Genomic DNA, 24,305 nt, shown 5'->3' with positions numbered 1-24,305 from the left:
ATAAGCCCCCGTTTCAGACTAAGTCCAATGGGGGCTAATAAAAAAATAGGACAACTGGAGCTGTCTCTTATCTGGTCCCTGGCCTAATGTAACCCAAATCCGGTAGCTTTTTGACTGGGGGGTCTGGAGAGGAAGATTTTAAAAGGAATTTTACGTGATTTTTCCCAAAAGTTGAATAAGCCTGCCATTTTGACACGCTTCCGGTCATGTGACCGGCATGACCTCCACAATTTAATATCCGTACCCTGGCCTAATGTTGTAACCCAAATTTGGTAGCATTCTGACTGCTGGGTCTGGAGAAGAAGATTTTTGAAGAAATTTACTAAGTCTGCCATTTTGACCTACTTTGCCACATGACCAGAACAAGCTTTGCAATCCCCGTTAGCAGTCCGGAGAGGAACGTTGCTGCCAAATTTCAGCCAAATCAGCCCTGCGGCTTGCCCGGAGAAGTCAAAATAGGAGACGGACAGACGGATGCATGGATGGACAGGCGATGCATGATGACAATACCTTATCTGAAATTTCAATTCCAGATTGGCCAATAAAGGTAAACATTTGGGCTGTGGGTAGTCCGGTTTCTTTCCAAGATGCTTAGAATTCGGTTGACATTTTGCATTTTATTTTATTTTATTTTATTTTATTTTATTTTATATAAATTGGTCTGGTGTTGATGTGGTGTCGGCATAATGGGCCGAATGGCCTACTCCTGCACCTAAATTCCTTGTGTGACTTCTTTTGTTTACACTCCCTCCAGAGAGAAATCTATATTGTACGACACCGGTGGATCTTGTATTCCTTTGATACAATCGGTGGGTGGTTGGTGATTATGCCGTGATCACCTCATTGCTAAATGTGTGGACTGCCGATGATGAACAATGGTTTACAACAGTGATTACCCAAGACGATACAGTCTACCTCCTACTCCACTTGGGAAACAAACAATGCAGCAAAACTCTTTCATACCATCTACCTTATTTGTGAAGCCTGTTCATTACCCTCGCTCTTCCGCTCAGGTATGGGGGAACCTTCGACTGGCTCGTCCTTCCTCCAATCGTATCCTCACGCTCGGCTTTCTTCAGCACCGTTTCTCTGACTCCAAATTGGCGATGAGCTTTCCCTGGTGCTCCTCCCTGTTCTGGACCATACTGTGGCTGTTTATTTGTGGATCTGTCTTAGCCGTTTCTGCTCGGGACCAACACAAACCTCAAAGGTCTGTATTGAGAAGAACTCACCTGCGCCAGCCCAATGTGCTGCTTGTGCTCACCGATGATCAGGATGTGGAGCTTGGTATGGAAGTCAACATTGAGTTTTGGAAGATCTAATGCCAAAATGAAGATAGATTGGTTTTTTTGTATGTTTCTGAGTATTGAAAAAGTTTCTTCAAATTTGCCATTATCACATGATGATCGTTATAACTAACCATTGATTCCTGTGTTCCTGCTCAGGGTCAATGGATGCGATGAAGAAGACTAGACAGCTTATGGAGGAAGGTGGTGCACGCTTTCCCAATGCTTTTGTCACAACACCCATATGTTGTCCATCACGTTCCTCCATTCTCACAGGGAAGTACACGCACAACCACAACGTGTACACCAACAATGAGAACTGCTCCTCGCGTGCTTGGCAAGTTATGCACGAGTCGCAAACTTTTGCTGTGCACATGCAGAACGCTGGATATAGCACAGGTGAGAGGTTGATGAGATTTGGAAGCATATGGATGGAATGACTCGACACTTTTTTTTTTGAAAGTAATATTCGTGCAACCACATCATTGCTGGAGTTGAGGATTGAAAGTGTAATGTATGACACAAACCAAATTATATTGAGTAGTAGGACATCTGGAGGACGACCTTCTTCTTGCCTTCTGGGTAGCCATAATTTTGTTAGGGTGCAACTATGCCGCTGATGCTGTGCCACTATAACTATTAACCAGTACACTGGTACTCATTTTGCTGACCTCGGAAGGATGACAGGCTGAGTCAACCCCACCTGGTGTTACTTCAGCAGCCAACTGGGCTCGAACTCGGAACCCTAAGATCCCAAGTTGGCCACCCGAACCACCAAGCCGACACCATGCTTGAGGACAGCAATCATGGCTGTGCTGACCCGTGTGACCTTGTGGTTTTAAATCTTGTTTATGAACGAACTGTACTGTTAGCATATTTGAGTCTACTGTGGAATACAAACAGTACAGACATAGTGTGAATATCCCTGAACCTTGCAGGCTTCTTTGGAAAGTATCTGAATGAGTACAATGGCAGCTACGTGCCACAGGGCTGGAGGCACTGGCTGAGTCAAGTGAGGAACTCCCGTTTTTACAACTACACGCTCAACCGCAATGGCGTCAGGGAGCAGCATGGTTTTGACTACTCCAAGGTACATTGCTGCAACTTTTTTATTCCTTCCTTCCTTCCTTAGCTTTTCCCATGAAACGAGTTCACATCTTGTAAACTTCCAATAAAAAAACTACATTTGGTCTTGGATATTTTATTCCATTCAATTCGATGCACGAGTCTCTTTACTGTTTAAGGAATATACTACACAAGAAAATTGTTTGACGTGTTAGTTATATACTTTTATTTTGGTAAATTACCTGAAAAGATAAAACAGATGTAATTGTGAGTTTTGTACTGTCCGGTAAGCATTGGAATTCCCAGATTACAGGGTTTTAATTAAAGTACAAGTTGTACAAAGTCCTTCCTTGGCACATCTGAATTCCTATCCACGTACAAGGCTTTTATCCACAGCTTGATGGAGTACTGCTCTCCCCTCTGGGCTGGCTCCCTTGCCTCACATCCTTCTCAGCTTCATGCTGTAGAAAACAAAGACCTTTACGATTATTATTGGAATCCCCAGCAATGAAGCCGAGTTCATCACGTCGCCATTGCAGGCAGATCGGTGGTCTCTCTGTTTTCCACCACCTCTTTTCTGGTCTTGCACCCTCTGCTATTTTCATCCCCCCCACCCCCCCCCCCAGGTTTCTGCAGGGCACACATGATCCACCATGAATCCCCTTCTGATGAAACTACCTAAATCTAGGATCACTGCTCACCTCTACTCACTTATTCCCTTTTTTTTTTAAACCACTTGTGGAACCCACTTCCACATTCTCTTCTATTGCATTCTTCCCCTCAGGTCTTCAAGACAGCTGTTCACCACCATCTCATATCGTCCCCAATTCAAAAGCATGAACTTTCCTTCCATAGTTCACCACTCACCCTCCCCCTCCCCCCACACCACCCCAAGCCCCAAACCCTCCTCCTTCCATAGTTCACCACCCTGAGCCCCAAAACCCCCTCCTTCCAAATTTCCACTTTTCCCTCCAAAGAGTTTCCTTCTGTATGAATGTTGTTCACCCAATGCATCCTCTTCTGGCCCTCATTGCTCCCCACACCCATTGTTTGTCCATGTTTGCCTCTGTTTCTGTCCTTTTAACTCTGCTGTTGTGGTGTTTCCCCCCTCTCTTGACTCTTCCTTTTATCCTGTTGCATCCTAATCTGTTTAGTGTACTAGTACGAGCTCTATCGAGAGCCTCGACTAAGTATACAAAAAGATAAGGTAGTACAATCTCTATATAATGGAGGGAAGGTATGTTGTATGCACCATCTACTCCTCTGAGAGAATTTGACCTTGGAAGCTGAAACTTTCAGGAATTAATGAGGACACCTTGAAGTTGTGCCTACACAGGTTTCGTTTGATTCCATCAAGTTTTGAATTATTTTTGTTTTTTGCCCATCTTCGCATTTTCTTTCATTGGGGGGGGGGGGGAGTGCAGAAAATTATCCGAGCTGTATAACTATGATATATCATGTTTGTATGTAAGCACTATGCATGTTTTTGCTTCATATACATAACCCGGGTTATTTTTAGCTGATCTGGAATTTCAATTCCAGACAAGTTATTGTCATCGTGCACATTCCGTCCGTCCATCCGTCTCCTATTTCGACTTCTCCGGCCAAACCGTTGGGCCGATCCGGCTGAAATTTGTAAACAACGTTTCACTCCTAACTGGTAATAGGGATTACAAAGCTTGTTCTGGTCATGTGACTTTAAGTAGGTCAAAATGGCTGACTTTGTAAATTTCTTAAAAAATCTTCTTCTTCAGACCCACCAGTCAGAATGCTACCATATTTGGGTTCCAACATTAGGCCAGGGTAGGAATGTTAAATTGCGGAAGTCATGCTGATAATGTGACCGGAAGTGTGTCAAAATGGTCGACTTCAGTAATTTTTCGGAAAATCGTATAAATTCCTTTAAAAATCTTCTTCTCCATACACACCAGTCGGAATGCTATCAGATTTGGGTTACAACATTAGACGAGGGCCCAGATAAGCTTCAGGTCCTGTGGTCCTAATTTTTTTTTTTTTCGGTTGTGATTGAGGCAGTGGTTTGTTGCGTATCCACCACTCAAATAAAGGGACGTGTCAGATGACCATGTTGCACACTTGGAACAACTACAAGACCGCCCGTGGGTGGGGGGGGGGGTACTCTGCTCATACATTCATTGTACTTTAAAAAGATAGATGCTGCAGAAATGAAAATTAATTGCTTAATAATATTGATTGGTAACTTACAGAATCTGGGCAATATAATTGAATTAAATGTTAAAATAATTCTGGGAACTGAGTGCACAGGGAACTGAGTAAATGCATTTGGATGATTTGGAAAACTAGGTAAGCACAAGAAATATCTTTCCTGAGTCGAGTTATGCAGAACAGGAAAATGTGAATGTAATGAAAGGATGGTAGGTTAAGCCCCAGGGGTGGTGAAGACCCGTGGGGAATGAAAATAAAATGATTAATAAAAGGGGGGTTTCGGTTACAGTCACAATTGGAGAGGTATAGGGTGCACGGGATACCTGATCTGGGAAGCAAATGTGGCTGCTGTCTAAGGAAATGAGTTAATTAGTATTTGGACCACTCTGCAGATGAGATGTACCCAAAGAGGGGTGGAGGGGATGGGGGATTACCATTCCATGCATGTTGCTGTATTATGGCATTTATTAGGCCAAAAATTAAATCTAGTGGGATTGTTTTGGCTCACATTTTTTTAATTTGCCATTCTCTTTATAGTAAAAAAAGGAGTATTATAACCTACAAGGAACAGCACTTCCTGTCTGCAATGTGCATCAAGTGTGAACTCTTGTTAGAGATTAGCTTTTTGGAACCATCTTGTTCATCTGAACTTACCTTTACAAATGAAGAAATGATATCTCATTGCACAAAGTTTAACCCAAAATAAAGTTATGCAAGTACCGTCGGACCCAGATATTCGCGGGAGTTATATTCCTGAAAAATTCCGTAAATGTCGGGGCATTGTTTATTCCAAGAAAAAAAAAATACATATTTATATGTATTTTTTTGCATTGTCTCTGCTTGTGGAACAGCAATTTACACAAAACAAATCAGGCAGGACACAACATAACAAAGGTTACAGCAGGAGAAAGGGGAAACACCAACTGCAGGGTGGAGGGAAAAAGTAGTCGGAGGCAGATAAACAAGGGATGCAGGTAAGGATGAGGGCTAAGGGAGAACGAAAAGGGTTGACAATATGGACACGTAAGCAAAATTGTGTTTGACCAGTTTGTGATTTTATCAAGATCTGAGGAGAGGGAAGAAGCTGCTGCCTGTGTGTCAGAAGGATGGGAGATGTCACGGCAGAGAGTGAAGTCGTCAACAAAGACATGAAGGAGATTTTTCAGTCGGTGAGATCATTGATAAAGATTAGGATAATATGGGGCTAAGAACACTGTCTTGGGGGCACTCCAGCCTTGGCAGGGTGAGGAGATTACAGGCTTCTTTTGAGACCTACACGTTGTCTATGAGAGTGGAGGAAGTCACCGTCAGTAATCCAAGAGTGAAGATGTCCTTGGATTCCATAGGCAGACAGTTTGGAGAACGGGGGCAGGTTGCCATAATGTATCAAAAGCTCGATATATGTTCAGAGAGATGGCCTTGATCTCATGTCTGATATTGAGCATCTCCATCCATTGTTGAGATAGCAGAAACAGCATGTCCATGGTAGAGTGACCTGGTCTGTATCCAAATTGATGATCTGAGATGAGACTGTCAGAGAAAATAAATTATTTTATGTCAACTGTGATGATGGATTCCATGACCTTGATGATTATTGTAAAGTAAGCTGATTGTTCTGTAGTTAAGGGGATCAATTTTTGCACCTTTTTATGTAACGCTGTAATGTTGGCTGATTTCCACTTTCCCAGGTGGATATAGAAGACCAGTCCTGAAATGTAAAAAAAAACAAACAAACTGTGGATACATGAAGCACGAATATCGAGGCCACACTTTATCACCTGCGAATAGCAGGGTCCGACAGTGCTGTATTAGCATTTTTTATTACCATGATGAATAATAAACACATGTTTAAAACTGGGCATACATTGATCAACATGTGTTATGGAATATGTTTGAAGTTGTAACCTTTTTATTATTATTATTTTGTTCCTTTGTTCTTTGTTTGGGTATTATAATCCATAGGTATACAACACAGGCTGTACACTGGCAGAGTACTGAAATATTTATCTTCTTCTTGAACTTTGACCCATAAGGGATTTTGCCCCCTGTAATTCTACCTTTTTGGAAATGTCTACATGGTCTGATCTTTCTTCTCTTGATGAACTGTACCAATTAAATCACAACTGCTCATGCGCGGATAGAAGGCTTTTACTGATTGACCAAGGGATCCAAGGAGCAGAGTTTAACCTGATTCTAAATGACAGATGAATTGTGTACATCAAGTTGAGGTGGCACACACTGACGAACCTTTATGGGTAAGACATTTAATAGACACATGTCTGTTCAAAGCTGGCCGGTGTACATCTGCCTTTGCTCTTGATAATTTGATCCTTCTTTCTTTGCCTCACATAATTTGAGTTTATTTTCTCCCTTCATTGACAGATCACCAATCTGGCCCTTTCTGTTTGATCACACACACCACCCTCAATCCTCTCCCACCCTAGGATTACCTGACTGATCTGATCACCAACGAGAGCATCAATTTCTTCCACCACTCACGCAGAGTCTACCCAACACAGCCCATCCTCATGGTGCTGAGTCACGTGGCACCGCATGGGCCTGAGGATGTAGCACCTCAGTACTCGACTCGCTTCCCCAACATCTCATCCCACATGTATGGACATTGACTGGCGGAAGCAAACGGTTCATCAATCATATTTTCCCACCCAGGGCACGCTTGTGCAGCTCTTCGCTCACAAGGTCTTGCATTGTGGACCTCATCCACACCTTTCATATGGATCGCATCCCACAAGTGCTTTCCTTTGCTTTGCTCGCATTGCAGAAATGCTTTCTTCCACCCACGCATTTCTTATTCAAGCGTATATAATGTGTCCTGATCTATCCACATTTTTCAGCCTGGGAACCAGAATCCTTGGAGCTCAGACAGATGGAAAATAATTAAACTTAAGTTTGATTTCATCCTACGAACCGTTGCAACATCCTTTAATTTTTGTTGCTGTTGATTGTGTGGTGTTCATTATTTTGAAAAATTACTGGGCTTATTTATTAACTTGCCAAAACGAAGTTTTTGCAAGATATGTTAGTCAGCTTGTATGTTTTTAAAAATTATTTATTTATTTATTTATTTATTTATTTATTTTTTGTTTGTCTGTAATCACGTATAAAAAATTCTGCAGAGCACAGTTATCATTGGAAATTTTTGTAACTTTGCATATCAGAGGCCTATAGAGGTCCCTTTCAGCGCATAAAATTTTGAAGGTCAAGGTCAAAGGTCAAGGTCACTTTGTCGCAAATCACGGGAGTCGACGAAACCCTTATTTTTTGAGTAATTTTGATCGGATCGTCTTCAAACTTCATGCGAATATAGTTCATGGTCTGGCGCTCAGCTGATTAATGTTTGGTGGCGATTGGCCTTGACCTTCATGGTTCGCGCCTAAGGTCAAACATATTTGACCCCAAGGTCAAATTTTCAAGTTTTAGGAACCATATCGTGTAGTACCTCAAATTGAACACCTCGATGAGTGCTTTCTAGATATGTCAAGCTTGAGACATTATGACGTCATTTGGTGACGTTATGAGGCAAACGCATATTTTTCATGGTTACTCGAGAACTATTCTCATCGGAATCTCTCGTAGGCAGATATTCCTCAAGGAGTCGCTCCTGGTGGATAGCAGCTCTGTTCACCTCAGTGTGACCTTAAAGAAGTCACACGTGGTCACCTTTTGGCAAGATACGGGTCACCCTGTGGGTGACATTGGTTTATTTCATTTTTTATCAAATGGTTTGTTTCATTGACAAAGACTTCAAGCCTGAAACGTCATTGTGTCAATTCAACGTGACTGTTGCACTCTGCACGATTGCATCCATTCCTTATTGTTGGGTCAATTTCTTATAGTCTTGAGGATAAATATTTTTTCTGGTCTGCACACCATTCTTCAACACCATTTTTTGCATGTTCGCTTTACCCCCTGTAAATTCTCTTTATGACAGAGAAACTGCAGCCAAATTGCCTTGTTTTCAACACTTCAACTCACTTCTTTGTTTTTGTTGTGGATGATGATGATGACATACGGGGATGTGCTGAAAAGTAATTCCTCCTATTCTTTTTCTCCAAAACAGGTAAGGCTATTTGAATCAAACAAAGACAGATACGAACATCAATCTTTATTCTACCATCGTGCATCTTTATTTCTCAACATAATCACCAATGCGGTCCACACATTTCTGCAAACGTTCACATAGTTTTGTGATGCCATCACGATAGACCCGTGCAACCTGCTGACTTTACTCGCACTTCACAGCAGTGTTGGGCACAAAAGCGATAATCCGATAACAGATAATTATCGAAGTTAACTTTTTTATCGGAAGTTAACTTCCATTTATCGTTATCGGACCAGTTAACTTCTGATAACTCGATTTTTTTTAGTCCGATAATGTCCGTTAATTTTTTTGTCTGATTAACATTTTTATCATTTTACTTTTTTTTAGGTTCTTTAGTATCATCGTCAACTTGACAGCGTTCAGTTCTTGCTTACCAGTTAAGCTTACCGAACCGCCCGAGGCCGACTCGGACAACGAGGATGACATGGCTGAAGGTGACGACGCCATCAACATTGTAACCCTCGGCGAACTCCTTGATGAGGAACCAGAGAACCCCAGTCTACCGGTCCACATGAGGTGTGCGGCTCACACCTTCAATCTGGTGGCCACGCTGGACTTGAGCAAGGGCCTCCTCAAGCAGACGGGCCCTGCCGTCGCTGCCTTCAACACCCTCGACAAGAAGGCCCATGGTAAGGCTCAGGCACTCTTCAATGCCCGGGGGTGGAGCCCTCAGGTGGGCGACGCCATCGATGAGGCACTGGGCAGGAGGCTGGTGGTCCCTGGCAAGACAAGGTGGAATGCCTTGTATGACTCGATCATCGTCCTCAACAACATGCTGGCCACCAAGAAGGCTGAGCTGAACAGGTTCCTTAACCGCATGGAGAAATTCTCGGCCTTCAACGACCAGGAGATAACCTTCCTGAAGGAGTGGGCCAAACTCATGTCCCATGTGGCTATCACCCTTGACACCATCCAGGGGTAGAAGAACGCTTACCTTGGAACCCTCCTTCCCACAGTGGCCATCACCCTCACGGAGCTCAGGAACATGAGGAACAGCTTCACCGTCTGCAAGCCACTGGTCGACGTCCTGGTAGCAGCCATCGCCACCCGGTTCAACCACTACCTGAACGACCGGGACTGCCAGCTGGCAGCTGCCTTCCATCCAAAGTTCCGGCTCCACTGGCTGCACAGGTTCGACAGAAACCTAACGGTCTCTGTCAAGGCCGCCATGGAGGACGAGGTCGAGAGAGCACTGATGGTCGTGAGGGACCGGAACGGCGACAACACCACCAGCTCTAACGACAGCAGCATGCATGACGACATCTTCACTGGGTGGACGGCCGCTGGCTCACGTACCAGTGTCAAGCAGAAGGCCAAGAAACTTGTCAACACCTGGCTAGACATTGATGGGAAGGAGGGCATGGTCGACTCTGACTTCATGGGGGAGGAGATCCTCACCAACCTCTTCCTGAAGGACAACACCCCAATTCCGTCCTCTGCCGCAGTGGAATGGCTATTCTCTCTCGGCAAGGACATCCTGAGGCCCAAGAGGTCAAGACTGTCAGCTGGGCCTAACTTTGAGAAGTTGCTCTTCCTCAAGGGCAACCAGCACATAGTGTCATGGACTCTAAAAAGCCGCATAATGCTTATTTTATTCTTGGGTTTAGCATAAATAAGCCTTTTCTATGGGTTTTGAAGCCTTTTCCTTGTTTTTTTTTTTAATTTTTGTTACAAAGTAGTTATCGTTATCGGATTATCGTTAACTTCCGATAACTTTGTATTATAATTACCGGATTATCGTTATCGGACTTAAAAATTGGGGTTATCGGATTATCGTTATCGAAGTTAACTTTTTGGTTATCGGTGCCCAACACTGCTTCACAGCGGCCTTGACAGCATCGTTGGAAGAAAAATGTTCTCCATGAAGGTGTTCCTTAAGTTGAGAGACGAGATGAAATTCTGATGGAGCCGAGTCTGGGCCGGTGATCCTTTGTGGCGGAACTCCATTGACCGTCTCTTACTCTCAGGATCGTATTGGTGCACCCAACTCTCATCTCCAGTCATCTCATCTCGAGTCAGTCATCCAAACTCTCATCTCCAATGCTTGATGTTTCACAACACTGACGTCGTGCTGCCCCTCTGCCGTTTTGACTAAAGTAGCACTGAGACCTCTAGTTTTGGAATCATGAAACTTCGCACATGATAACGGAAAGAGCTAATGTGCAGACTTTGCTTTGTTTCATTCGAATACCTTTTCCTGTTTAGGAGGCATTACTTTTCAACACGCCCTCGTACATTAACGTAGGCACACACTTTCCATGTTTAGTATTTCTTGCTTGAGAAGATCATAAGATGCTTTTTTGGAAATATCCAATTATGATTTGTGCTCTTCTCCACTATGTTGTCAGAACCCCAAGCTACAACAGAGCTCCGAACCACGACAAGCACTGGATTCTTCGTCATGTAGGACTCATGCTGCCTATCCACATGAACTTCACTAACTTGCTTCATCGACGCCGCCTGCAGACCCTCTTGTCTGTTGACGATTCAGTTTATCGGGTGTGCATCAGCACCTGTTGTACCTCCTTTTTCAACATTATAGTTTGCAACGATGCAAATACTGCAGGACCTTTTACAATCACTCCACTTGTCCCGTGTAATGACAGATTTGCAGGGAGCTGGAACATGCAGGTGAGTTGGAGAATACATTTGTGGTGTACACGTCGGATCACGGGTACCACCTGGGCCAGTTTGGTTTGGTGAAGGGCAAGTCCATGCCCTACGAATTTGACATCCGTGTTCCTCTCTATGTGCGAGGTCCTGGAGTGCTGCCTGGATCTGTGTAAGTTGGGGGGGGGGGCTAAAGAAATTCAGGGTAGAGGAGGGTTGAAGTTAGATAAGGAATATGTTGAGATTTAGGAACTAGAATGATGGAAGTGGTGGATGACTTTAAAATATTCACATTTTACGAACCTTCCTTAGATGGATAAAAGTCTTCCAAAATGAGATTACAAAGGAGAAACCTTAGTGAATGGAAAGGCAGAGAGGGCAGGAGGGTAACAGAGGAGGGATGCAGACATGAAAATGGATCTTGAAACCTTAAAGAGTTGGGGACAAGGGTTTATTTTATAATGGATATTATTAAAACATTGTGTATAATTTTATAATCAAGATGCACTGAGGCATATTCAAATTTTGGAAGGGGGTTGGGGTGGTTGGGGAAGTTTGAAAGATCAAAGGGGCATGGTGGCACTTGTACATAAAAAACATGCAGGACAAGGTTGTTTGTTGGAGGCAGCTGTCGTCCACTTGGGGAAGATCACACCTTTACTCATACATTGACCATGTGTGATGGGGCAAGTGGGTCCTAATATTGATGGTTCTTTCCGTTTGAACCTTGTGTTTCGACTGGCAGGATTCCAGAGATCGCTCTCAACATTGATCTGGCACCTACACTCCTCGACATGGCCGGCCTGCATGTTCCATCAGATATGGATGGGCGTTCTTTGCTCAGCCTGCTGAAATCACAAACTCAGCGTGGAGAGTAAGATGTCATACTAAGAACATTCACAAACTGAAAGACTAATTTATGCAACTTCAATTGAACACCCTTCCATGTTTGGTTTCACCATTTTGCATTTCCTCAAACTTCACTTTTCCACTCAAGTAATAGGGACGGAATTTAATATATAGCATAAAATTTGATTTACTATATTTATTTTTTATATAGTTAAACTACAGCTGGCCTGAAAGGTGATGGCAACAGGACATTGCACTCTCCTTTCCTGAAACTATGTTCCCCTTAATTTGTGGTTGGCATCCCCTTAGGCATGTACTCTTGGCTCAAACCTTTTGTTGTTGTTGTTGTTGTTGTTGTTGTTGTTGTTGAAGGTGAAATGGTTGGCCAGGGAAATGGAGGAGGGAAATGACTGAAGGGAAATGCTCGGAAATTGGGTGCTCCAGGATCCTCCAGACTACCTCGCTGCTGCCGACGTAGCGTGCATTCTGGAACTGAGCTCGCTCATCCACTTGATGGTTTCCGGCCTCCTCATTGGCTCGCTGCAGTTCAAGCACTGCCTGATCAGTCCCCTTGATGACATACTTTGTGATATACTTTATGCTGTTGATGCTGGAGCAGATCTCAACGTTGATGTGGCAATTGAATTGGCGGAGGAGGAGCGGGTTGAAGGGTACCACCCACTGGTCGGTGACTACCTGTAACACCCGTTTTTCCTGCTGGCGCATCTTTATCTCACCGGTGTGACCACCATCTTTTGGCTTGAGACTGCGCTACTTGGGGTAGCTGCCATTTCCTTGCTCAATGCTCTGCAGGAATGGCTTTGGGAAATCCTTTGAGCACTTGCGGTCCTTTATACAAGGGCTGTTCTGGTTGAGGTTTCCACATGGACCGTAGATCATGTGTGCCATGACCATCTTGTGCAGCTCTGGATCTTGCTCCTTGTTGGGAATCTCAGCACTGATGACCAGGTCAATGTCTCCGAGCTTGACCTTGTCCTCTGGAGCGACCCACAGGAGGATGTGGGCTTGAAGAAGACCGCACTTCTGGTACTCAATGGTGTACAGGAAGGCTCTCATCTTCCCAAAAGCTCCATTCTTTAGTATCTCCACGAGCTTCTTGTTCTTTTGGCGAAAGACATGGGCAATGATGATTGGGCAATTGTGAGGCTCTTGTCCTGGCAGGAGGTTTTCCTGGACCTCGGTCCATTTGGGATTCATGGTCATCGTGATGAAGTCAGGCCTTCCCATGCGACGCACATAGGCCATGGCATCACTCTGTTTCTCATGCATCCACCTTGGCCCACCGGTGTATGTTGCTGGAAGGACCACTCTTTGTCCAACATTGTGAGGGTCACCATCGCTGGCCATGATGCTGTCACGGAGGTTGTCGTAGTTATCAGCAAGCAAGTTATTTTGCTCCCGGCAGATAAAGCCCAGTCGTTCTGTCTCAATCTTGCAGTAGACATTGACCAGAAACTTTGAGGAGTCGTCGCATCTGCATTATGTGGTTGCCTTCTCTCATCATGATGTGGTAGCTGTAGTACTGCAGCTTTGTGAGTTTTCGTCCATCCTATCCAGTCACAGTCCTGGCCACCAGATGGATGCTGTAGCCATCTGTTCCATATGGGAACACTATGGGATACTGGAGTGCATCATAAGATGCATGCAGCTCACTGATGCCCCATCGTGAAGTCTGAGGACAATGTCTCTGGGTTCTGTTGGCTCATTGTCCATTAGGATGGTGACTTCTGGTGCAGACTGGGCATTGTAGCGGCATGTGTGCTCTCCTTGCGGTCACTTGTTCTCTCTGATGATGATCTGGCGCTCTTCAGAATTTTCTCCTTCTGCAAGTACATCTCTTGCAGTCGTGAGCTCACGGACCAGATGGTTATTCTCGTGAAACCACTTTGTGAGCATCTCAAGGATGTGTGGTTTGAGGCCACCGTGGTTCCTGGCAGCCAGCTCCTTGGCATATGAGTCCAGGAAGTAGACCTGTAGGAAGGCTGGCCCTCTTCAGGCGGGAGCAAGCTGCCAATGTGGGGGAACAATTGACCTTGGATCAGGAAGCTTGGGATCCAGCCCTGGACTTCAGATTCCTTGTGCCAGAAGCTCGTCATCGCAAAGCTGCCATTTATACATCCAAATGTTGTCAAGGAAGTGCTTGTTGAGGGGACCTTCACCTGAGAGAAGTTCCTTCAGCAAGGGAGGAAGGGCAGGAGAGGATTCAAGGACGACCTTGCCATCGCTGCAGCACACACCCTTGGTCTCTCCCTTGAACTTGTAAGCAGAGCAGTGGGTACAGACTTGGTCCATTCGGCCGATGTCTGCATGAGTTGTTCGGTCAGCCGGGTCATATGTGAATGCCACCCTGTTGGCATTGTTTGGCATGAGCCAAACATGTGGCATACGTGAATGCCACATGCCACCCTGTTGGCATGAGCCAGTGCTCGTGCTTCTGCAGTGCGGTGATGCATTGCCTCAAGTATTGCATCACACTTCCTCAGTCTCATTTGCTCGCTGCTGCTGTTGCCACTATGCCTGTTTATTTAGCCTGGCATCTTGTTCCTCTTCAGTCTCCTGTTGTCTCTTAGTGTGTTTTCGCTGAGCTGCAGCTGTCTTAGGACCAATGGAGCTCTTCCTATTTCAGGGCATCAAAAATCAGAAAGTCAAATTTCGATCAGAAACTTTGTAAACGTCCACTGGTCTGTCCATCCACCGGTCTGTCTTTGTCTTATTTTGATCCGGTTGTGAATAAAAAAAAGTCGCGACGCGGAAAATCAATCAATTGCGGCATAAAATTGAAACGGCCAAAAAAAAAAATCGACTAATTTTTTTTTCGGTTTTTTAAACATCGAAGGTGTGCTGTAGTACCTGGGACGTGCTGATTCCTAATATGCCTTTAGTTTTGCTCTGGGATGCGTAGTTCTTGAGTTATAAGAGGACAAACAAACATGCATTACTTTATGTATGTCTATGTATGTATGTGTGTATATGTATGTATGTGTGTGTGTGTATATATATATATATATATATATATATATATATATATATATATATATATATATAAATATATATATATATATATATATATATATATATATATATATATATATATATATGTGTGTGTATATATATATATGTTTGTGTGTATGTATATATATATATATATATATATATATATATATATATATATATATGTATATACATACATACATACATACATACATACATACATACATACATACATACGTATGTATGTGCTACTTCAGCGATATTGAACGCCACCCCTGCGGTCATTGTTCCAGTGTATATGTATGTTTATATATATATATATATATATATATATATATATATATATATATATATATATATATATATATATATATATATATATATATGTATAAAAGTACACAAATGCATACATATATATCTGGTGTGTAATCTTTTGGCCAAGGACTGTGACCCCAAGGCTATTCAAGATGGTAAGGCCAGCCAAGCTAAAGTCGAGATTCAGATGAAATGTTAAAGATTTCTTGCCTGGGTAATTTTCTTTCCCATTTCACCATGCATTTCTACAGTTGGGCTTTGCCTTGAAAAGATTCAATATGTGTGATTTACCTGACATGATTGCCTCTGTAATGCATGGTTCGTGCAGTGCTCGTTTCCTTGGGTTTATTACACCATCCGCTCACTTTCCATTTCCTGGCACCAGTGGGATACCATAGGATTCTCTCCAAACACCCTGCGGTGATCGTTCCTCTTTACCCAACCACAATGTGAACAGGTTAAACACCGCTCACAAAGCGGAAACATGGTTTATACAGACTAACCACACCATTTCTATAAATGGAATGGGGGTGGTTGAGGGGAAGGGGGAATCTGGGAGGCCCCACATTGCCTGTCAAGTAGCAGAAATGACGAAATTAAAAGGGTTGTGGAGCAGAAGGTCCATTTGTTGACATTATACACTCTGTACTATATGGCCGAGGGGAAGGCCCAGGCCCCTGTTCCCCTATCCCCTAAGGCTAACCTTTGTTCTTGATTTTATGTATTTCCATGAGTGGCTAGACTTTTCGCTTCCACATGACAATGCACATGACGACGCGTGGGACTTATGGGAAAGTGACTAGTTTGAAAAATCTTGATTAATGTAGGACACAGGGGAGTTGGGTTGTTGGAGAAGGCGGCGTAGGAGCACGACCAGATTCATACCACGAGATAATAAAGCCCTCGCATTTTTCTGTCCCTCAAATTTTATTTTTTTGTGCATTGATAATTATTATTGATCGAGAAAGGAAGCTGGAAAAAAGGAAAGGAAGCCAAATTATTTTTATTTTATTTTATTTTATTGTAGTCTTTGCCAACCTCCTTTCTTCGACATTAGTTTTTGAATTGATGAATTCTTATGTGCCATGTGGTACCAACTTCGGCCCTTCCCTTCTATTAGCCTTAGGTCCCTCATAGCCTTCGTCCAGGCCTGGGTGGGAAGAGGGGAGGGGGGGAAAAAAACACCATCTGAACTGCTAACATGAGATTTACAATGGCAGGTGGTCAGACTAAGAGGTAATGTTGGTTCTGTTACTATAACATGCATCTGGACTATAATAATACTCAGAAAAGGGACGATTTGTACAAGTTCAAGAACAAAAAATATAACCACCCATCCCCTTCATCTATAACCACTCACTTATGGTGTCGACATGAATGGGACCCTTACATTCCTTCGTCTGCGTATAAATAATCAAAGCATCGGTTTATTTTATTGTCATGGAATCAGGTTAAATACAGTACTAATCTTCCTGTCTATATATTTACATACCTCAATAACTTTATTAAAGAGCAGTTATAAATAATACGAGTTGTAAATTCTTTATTGCAGATTTATTGTTTGCAGATGTATGCTTTTTACCCTGTATGCAACACTTTTCACTCTAAAACCACAACCTCTTCCATGTGGTGTTTCCACAATGACCAGATAGAGCATTGAATGGAAAATTAACCCTCATTGGGTTGTTCGTGATCCTGATCTTGTTAAAGTTGTCAAAACATTGTGAAAACATTTACGTTGAACGTATGACGACGTTTATTTTCATGATCATCGCTCGCAATCTGGAAATGTGCTCCATGAGAAGATGAATTTGTGTTATTATTTACTTTATTGGATGATAAACTTTGTTATAAAGCATGTGATTAAAACGAATTTTCATTGTGTGTGTGTGTGTGTGTGTGTGTGTGTGCGTGTGTGTGTGTGTGTGTGTGTATGTGTGTATGTGTGTATGTGTGTATGTGTGTATGTGTGTATGTGTGTATGTGTGTGTGTGTGTGTGTGTGTGTGTGTGTGTGTGTGTGTGTGTGTGTGTGTGTGCGTGTGTGTGTGTGTGTGTGTGTGTTTTTAATCCTCCACGAACAACTGGACTGCCGGTGAAGGAAGATGATTATATGGAGAGATAGTTTCCTTGTTGAGAAAGGGTAAGTGTGTTTTATCTTTTAGATCAACCACAAGTTGTTTAACTACCTGCTCTATGGTAACTCAAGGTTAGTGGAGGAGCTTGTGTTTACATAATGTGGAGAGTTCAAAAGGTCTCGGAATGGGACACTTGCAATATTTCAAGAAATGCTGTATTTTTATTTTTCAAAACTGTTTATATGCTTATATATAAATAAATGTGTGTGTATATATATATATATATATATATATATATATATATATATATATATATATATATATATATATATATATATATATATATATATATATATATATATATATATATATGTATATATATATATGTATATATATATATGTATATATATATGTATATATATATATATATGTATATATATATATATATATGTATATGTATATATGTATATGTATATATATATATATGTATATGTATATATATATATGTGTATATATATATATATATATATATATATATATATATATATATATGTTCTAGCAGGTTTGCTTATACATTGTAAGCAATAACAAACCTTGCTTCCCCATTGTCTCGGGTTGCTCACTCGTATTTGTTTTTTTTTTCATTTATTTTTTTCCATATATTTATTTTCATTTATTTATATTTTCATTTGCGGATGCTTTCCAACGGTTCTGTGATTTTTTTTTTTCCTGGTGTATTAGCTTCGATTTTTGCTGGCTCGCAAAATTTCAGCTTTCTACGTCACCCGAAGGTACCGAACATTAATATCAGTGATTCAGTGAGTGGTTCGAAAGAGCTTTATATATTAGACACTGTGGGGCTTGTGGGATGTCGGCAAGGTATGCACACTGTCATCTTGCCTGGGTTTGAATCCAAAGTCAGCTATAAACTGTCATCCCGGTGTTTCGCAGGCAAAGTGATTCATCATTGTGTGTGCCATCTCTCAGGTAGACGTTCAACTGGACGTTATTTTTACTGGATGGCAGTTTGGAAGCTGGATTACAACTGGATGGCAGTTTATAGCTTGGCCGAGATTCAAACACAGGCGAGACAACTCAGACGTGTGTGTAAAAACAAAGACTCTAGGATATTTTGCATGCCCACCGATGGCATTAGCCGGTGGACGTTAAAGATCCCAAGGTGTCCTTCATAAGGAGTAGGCGAGCTATCACCAGCACCATGAACAATTAACAAATTCCTGTCCCAACTACTGCTGGGAGAGGGATGGCAAACCACCCAGTACAACCCCTGCCAAGAAACTTTGACAGCACCAAAGTGTTGTAACAGGGTATGGTACATCAGGTCAGAAATAGATAATGTTTATGATGAGGTTAGAAAAAAGTTCATGACTAATTATATTTACTACAATGTTGAAAAATAAACGACTTGGCATTTATTGGACGATGGTATCTCCTTTCGATAACGTTTTGAATGTCCCTCGTTTATGCTCTATGTAGGATAGAAGGCGATAGAGACATTAATACAACGATGTTAGGAGGAAAAAAAAAGGACACATCGACACAATTAGTTTTTACCCCTCAGCCCGAATTGGCTAAGGGATATTGTCACAGGCGTTGTCCGGGCGTCCGTCTGTCAAGTTTTGGTTTCCGTCGATTTTGAGGAGAACGCCTTGTCTGATTAAATCCACTTTTGCAGGGTATGTTGGGGTTGAGCAGAGGAAGGTTATTTTCAAAAATGAGTGCGCTGCGATTTTCAATGTGGCCGCCATGGCAGCCATCTTGAAATTGGTTTCCGTCGATTTCGAGGAGAACGCCTTGTCCGATTAAATCCGTTTTTGCTGGGTGTGTTGGGGTTGAGTGGAGGGAGGTTCCTTTCGTAAACGGGCGTGCTGCGATTTTCAATATGACCACCATCTTGAAATTTGTTTGCGTCAAGGGGCTGAGGGGTTACGCCCGCTTTGCGGTGTTATTTGTTGAACTTAGGATCCAGCATTGTGAACTATGTGCTCGGATTGGAACACCAAACATGCTAAACAGACCAGCTATGGGTGAAGACTGCATCATTACGAGGGTTTACTTATGTCATTGGAGATGATGTATTTGTTCCCGACGAGCAAATCCAGCATAATTCCCCCACACCACATTATGAATCATAAATGCCCTTCTCTTCCCTCGTATTCCTGCCAAACTTCGTTTGCTTCTCTCCACACTCCTGACTGTCCTTTGCTTTTCCTGTCGTATATTTTTTTTTCTTGACCATTGTTTATCATTATTATTATTATTATTATTATTATTATTATTATTATTACCATTTTAGTTTATAGTAACACCCCCCCTTCACCTCCCCCCATCCCCCCCCACTTCTCTCCCCTCACAGTATGCGTACGTAATAAACATAAGTCGTTAGAATACTCCATGAACATTTTTCAAAAGCATCTTGCTCAGTTTGGTTGTGAGACATGTAGGAGGCAGGTGAGAGCAAGTGTGCAGCGTAAAGGTAATGTTTGCACAGGTTGATGGTTCGCTTCACAAATGTGAACAAACCGTGTGGGTCCTGAGAGGATGACGTAGAGAGAGCTCATAGGTAAGTGCACTATCTCGTCTGATTCTTTATTTCTCTCTTTCTTTATCTGTCTGTCTCGGAGAAGTGAATCCTTGCGGAAAGATTTCTTTAAGGCTCATTTGGCTGCACCTGGATGAGTTTGAGGGTAGTGGAGTAGCGGCTGAAACCAAATCCTATCTAGGTTCCTCTGGATGTCTCCATCTCGGCTCTTTACTTATTTGGGTTCTTTTGATGACTCCAATGCCGTTTTTGGTCTTTCATTTGATTTGATTCCCAGCTCGAATTTCTACTGTCATTTTGGTGCTTCAGGCAGGCATCGATGAGTTTGCCGGCTCTCTTGTGTTCGCTAACCGGCTCTTCCATAGGCTGGTATTAGTGGATTTGAGGTTCAAGATCCCATGGTGTCTGTTGTAAGAGCCGGCCATTTTGTGCCAGCACATTTGCCAAATACGTGCTCTACCACTTGAAAGCAATGGCAAACCACTCGGTGTAATCTTCATCACTGCACGACTGCGGCAGCATTGAAACGTCTTCCGGTAGAGCACCATAAGAGAGAAACCTTATGGGAAGATCCGAGGTTACCTTGGCAGGACAGGCATCCAAGGTGGTGAAGGCGTATTGCTTGTTTGTATTTACATCGATGCTGTTTACAATAAAATGAACAGCAGAACTGCAGTGTCGATAGACTATTTCTTTCTTTCTGGCATACCCATCCCCAAAGGCAGGTTCAGTTCTACCAAAGCAGTGCCCCTTGTCAAGGATTGCACTGGGTGGTTTGCCTTTACCTTCTCGGTGTTAGTCCGGGCAGGAATTTCAAATTTGGCCACGGTGCCAGCAAAAACTCGTCTACTCTTCATGAAGGACACCGTTTGATCTTTATCATCCGCCAATTAATGCTGGCTGATGGGGCACCCAGTTTAGCGTCGGCACACACATAAATGCTTCGCTCTGCCTGTGAAACACCATGATGGCAGTTTATAGCTTGGCCAAGGTTCAAACCCAGGCTAGACAACTCAGACGTGTGTGTGTGTGTGTGTGTGTGTGTGTGTGTGTGTGTGTGTGTGTGTGTGTGTGTGTGTGTGTGTGTGTGTGTGTGTGTGTGTGTGTGTGTGTGTGTGTGTGTGTGTGTGTGTGTGTGTAAAAACAAAGACTCGAGGACATTCTGCCAGCCCACCGATGGACTATTAACCTGTAGAATATGGAGAGGTGTTCTTGTGCATCCGTCCCACCTGCTTGTCTCTGCTGCCACTTCATCATTTACTTCAATGGGTATCAAAATGGTGGATTGAGGGAACTTCAATTTTGCCTGTTTTCTAATAATGTTTTCATTGAAGGTAAAGTCTATTGTTTGCAGCTACCCAGGCTAAATTCTCTTCTTGCGGACGTTAAAGTGATGTTGGATTTGGTTAATGATAAGAATCATGGGGTGGGTATCAGAATTCAGAGGTAATTTGTGAAATGATGGATTGCATTTGTGGTGTGGATTGGGCCAAATGGTCTTACAGTGTAACCTTGAGTCAGAATAAACTGTGTTTTCTCTGAGATTTTCAGCCTGTGTTACTATCGCCATCTGTTGGTAAAATCGTTTTTTTTCATTGCTACGTGTGCAGGTGTGGACACATCTCACGTTCCTACCTGTACATTGTTATTACTTTATATCACAAAGTAATCGTGTAATTGAGGGTTTTTTTTCCCCCTTTGTCTTCTGCCAATTAACCTTGCTCTTTGGCATAATCTCCATTACTCAATTCATAGGTTTCTCCATGGTTATCTTGGACCATTCCTAAAGGGACGAGATAGATTTGCATCATGTGAACACAGACACGCCTACTTCAATATGGTTCATTCATTCTCAGATCTACATAAATGTTCAGTCCTGTTTATTATATTCTATGGAATAGTTGCGTGGGTAACTAACGTGTGATGATGGTGAGCTAGAACCATGATCACATTCAAAACGAGCCTAATGTAAAGCCTTGGCAAGCCACAGATGCTGTTGAGTCTGTACCTTGACCACAGCATGACACTGATGAAGGCAAACTTGGTAAGCCTATTCCTTGAGCAAATCTGTGAGCTCTCAGCATTATTTTCAGGTTATAAACGACGTGATACATGAATAAGAATAACAATCATCTCGCAAGCCTTTGTTGAGCCTTTGTAATGTTGAAGTTGGTGCAATGAATAGTTTTGGATATGATTACCCATTGCCATTAACATTCTACAGGATTTGTTGATTATTATGGAATGGGGTTGGTGGGGTTGTTGTGCTCAAAAAGCACGCCAGTTTTGGACCCTTCAAAATGAATAAAAGATGTTAGGATGCCTCGCACGATGCTGCGACTTTGATGTATACAAACAGGGCATTCATTTTTGTCGTCAATGCAAGAATTCTGACATTGTTTCGTTACTTTTATCATGATGAGCCATCCCTATTTAAAGGGTTTTGTTTTTTTTACAAAGCTTTACTTGTTAAAATGTTCTTGTTTTAGAGAACTGTACATCAGGGTAAAAGGTAGAAATAAATCAGAGCAAAGTTTCAGGGAATCAGGATTATGCCAGGCAGCAATAAATAGAGCGATTATTATTACTATTGTTGTTATATTTAAAAATATATATCTATACATTTTTATTTCTTATTTTTAATACAGAATAGCTTTGATATAGGGTGACTACTAAATTTGCAATGCTCAAAAAGACACACACACACACACACACACACACACACACACACACACACACACACACACACACACACACACGGAAAAGGCAGATGATGATGGGCAGAAAAACAAGGGAGATGCAGCAGAATGAGGGAGAGGAGGAGGGTGAAGATGATGAAGAGCAGTGTAGGTTGGAAGAAGAGTTGGTCAACAAAATAGAAGAGGTAAAATTGAAAAAACGAATAAAAAAACAACAAATGGACAAAAATCTTAGTGAGGCAGACCAACCATTCAATTAAAAAAGAGATTTCAACATCATCCACCTTGAAATAAAATCAATATCGTGTGTTTCCCAGCAACACTATTCATTCAAGAAAAAGTAACGGTCAAACAATACCAGAAGAGGAAAAATAAAACCAGGCCGAACAAATAGAAGCCAAATCCCACTATGGAAACAGAGATTAGAGACACAAAGAGAGAAACTGAAGAAGGAAGTAGGTCAGATACAACAGTTCAGGAAAGGAAACAGAAGGTCAAAATATAAAGAAGAATCCAAAGAATGAAAATCAAATACAAAAACAAAGACCTCAAGTGCTTGGGTGCTGAAAACAAACAAAATAGAAACGATAGCAAGGAGTATTAAAAAAAAAAACTATGAGGAAGCAAACAACAGGAGAAAACAAAACCACATATTTGAGAGTAACCTGAAAATATTCTACCATGGATTAGGGAAACAAAAGCAGAATGCGTCAACTCTCCCCTGAAAAAGAAAAGCTAGAAACATTCTGGAAAGGAATTTTTGAAGATCAAAAGGAACATAACAAGGAAGCAGAATGGATCACAGACTTGGAAAAGATGAAGTAATATCGAGAGGAAATGCTCCCAGTGATTAATGAGGAAGAAAAAATGAGAAAACAACTTCAAAAATGCCAAACTTTAAAAGTCCAGGCCCAGATGGACTTCCGAACGTCTGGCTAAAACAACTTGGTGCTCTCCACAATCACTACACCAGGACATCCAATGACTTGATCCAAGAGGAAAAGGCAGTGGATGAGTGGTTCGGAGAAGGAAACGCATTTCTCATCCCCAAATCTGAAGAAACCAAACTTCCTCACAAATACCGTTCAATAACATGCCCACCAACAACATACAAACTTCTAACAGGAATACTTACAGAAATGATGCACCATCACCAAACACATCAAGGAGGTTTAGAGGCAGAACAAAAGAGGTGTAAGAGGTAGTTATTGAACAATAGACCACCTACTACTGAACAAGGCTGGACTTGAAAATTGCAAAACGGGAAGAACCAAATTGTCCACCGACTGGATAGATTATAAGAAAGCTTTCGACGGTGTCCCTCATTCGTGGATGATTAAATGCATGCAAATATACAAAATTAATCCCCAAATAATTAAACTAATTGAAAAAGCAATGGAATTCTGGAATACGACATTTAAATAACAGCACTCATTAGGAAATATTGACATACCACATGTGAAGTTATGGTGTGGGATCTTCCAGCGAGACAGTCTTTCCCCCCTCTTGCTTTTTCTGGCTC

The 24,305-nt window shown here is 42.2% G+C and overlaps 1 protein-coding gene and 1 pseudogene across 6 annotated transcripts in view; both read left to right on the top strand.

The window, feature by feature from the left end:
- The window catches only part of LOC147026259 (extracellular sulfatase Sulf-1-like), a 111,312-nt gene that overhangs the window by 23,946 nt on the left and 63,061 nt on the right, over window positions 1-24,305 (top strand). For 4 of the 6 annotated variants that reach the window (XR_015058257.1, XR_015058256.1, XR_015058258.1 and 1 more), the window contains exons 3-11: window positions 755-809; window positions 1,014-1,287; window positions 1,446-1,685; window positions 2,225-2,376; window positions 6,980-7,149; window positions 11,007-11,157; window positions 11,265-11,440; window positions 12,014-12,142; window positions 17,545-17,586. Coding sequence is in view for 3 of the 6 variants with exons in the window: in XM_085881506.1 (XP_085737632.1) it covers window positions 755-809; window positions 1,014-1,287; window positions 1,446-1,685; window positions 2,225-2,376; window positions 6,980-7,149; window positions 11,007-11,157; window positions 11,265-11,440; window positions 12,014-12,142; window positions 17,545-17,586 (1,389 nt within the window). In the remaining 3 variants the exon portion in view is untranslated. Of the gene's footprint in view, window positions 1-754; window positions 1,288-1,445; window positions 1,686-2,224; window positions 2,377-6,979; window positions 7,150-11,006; window positions 11,158-11,264; window positions 11,441-12,013; window positions 12,143-17,544; window positions 17,587-24,305 lie in introns of those variants that run through there. The other 2 variants (XM_085881507.1, XM_085881509.1) reach the window with 2 other exon arrangements.
- LOC147026261 (uncharacterized) lies at window positions 9,083-10,983 on the top strand (annotated as a pseudogene).

This window comes from Eptatretus burgeri, chromosome 5 (genome assembly GCF_056783735.1).
Source record: "Eptatretus burgeri isolate ZD-2024b chromosome 5, Ebu_testis_v1, whole genome shotgun sequence".
In the NCBI taxonomy this organism is placed as follows: Eukaryota; Metazoa; Chordata; class Myxini; order Myxiniformes; family Myxinidae; genus Eptatretus; species Eptatretus burgeri.
Note: the sequence above shows the minus strand (reverse complement) of the source record. Positions and strands in the feature narration are given on the sequence as shown.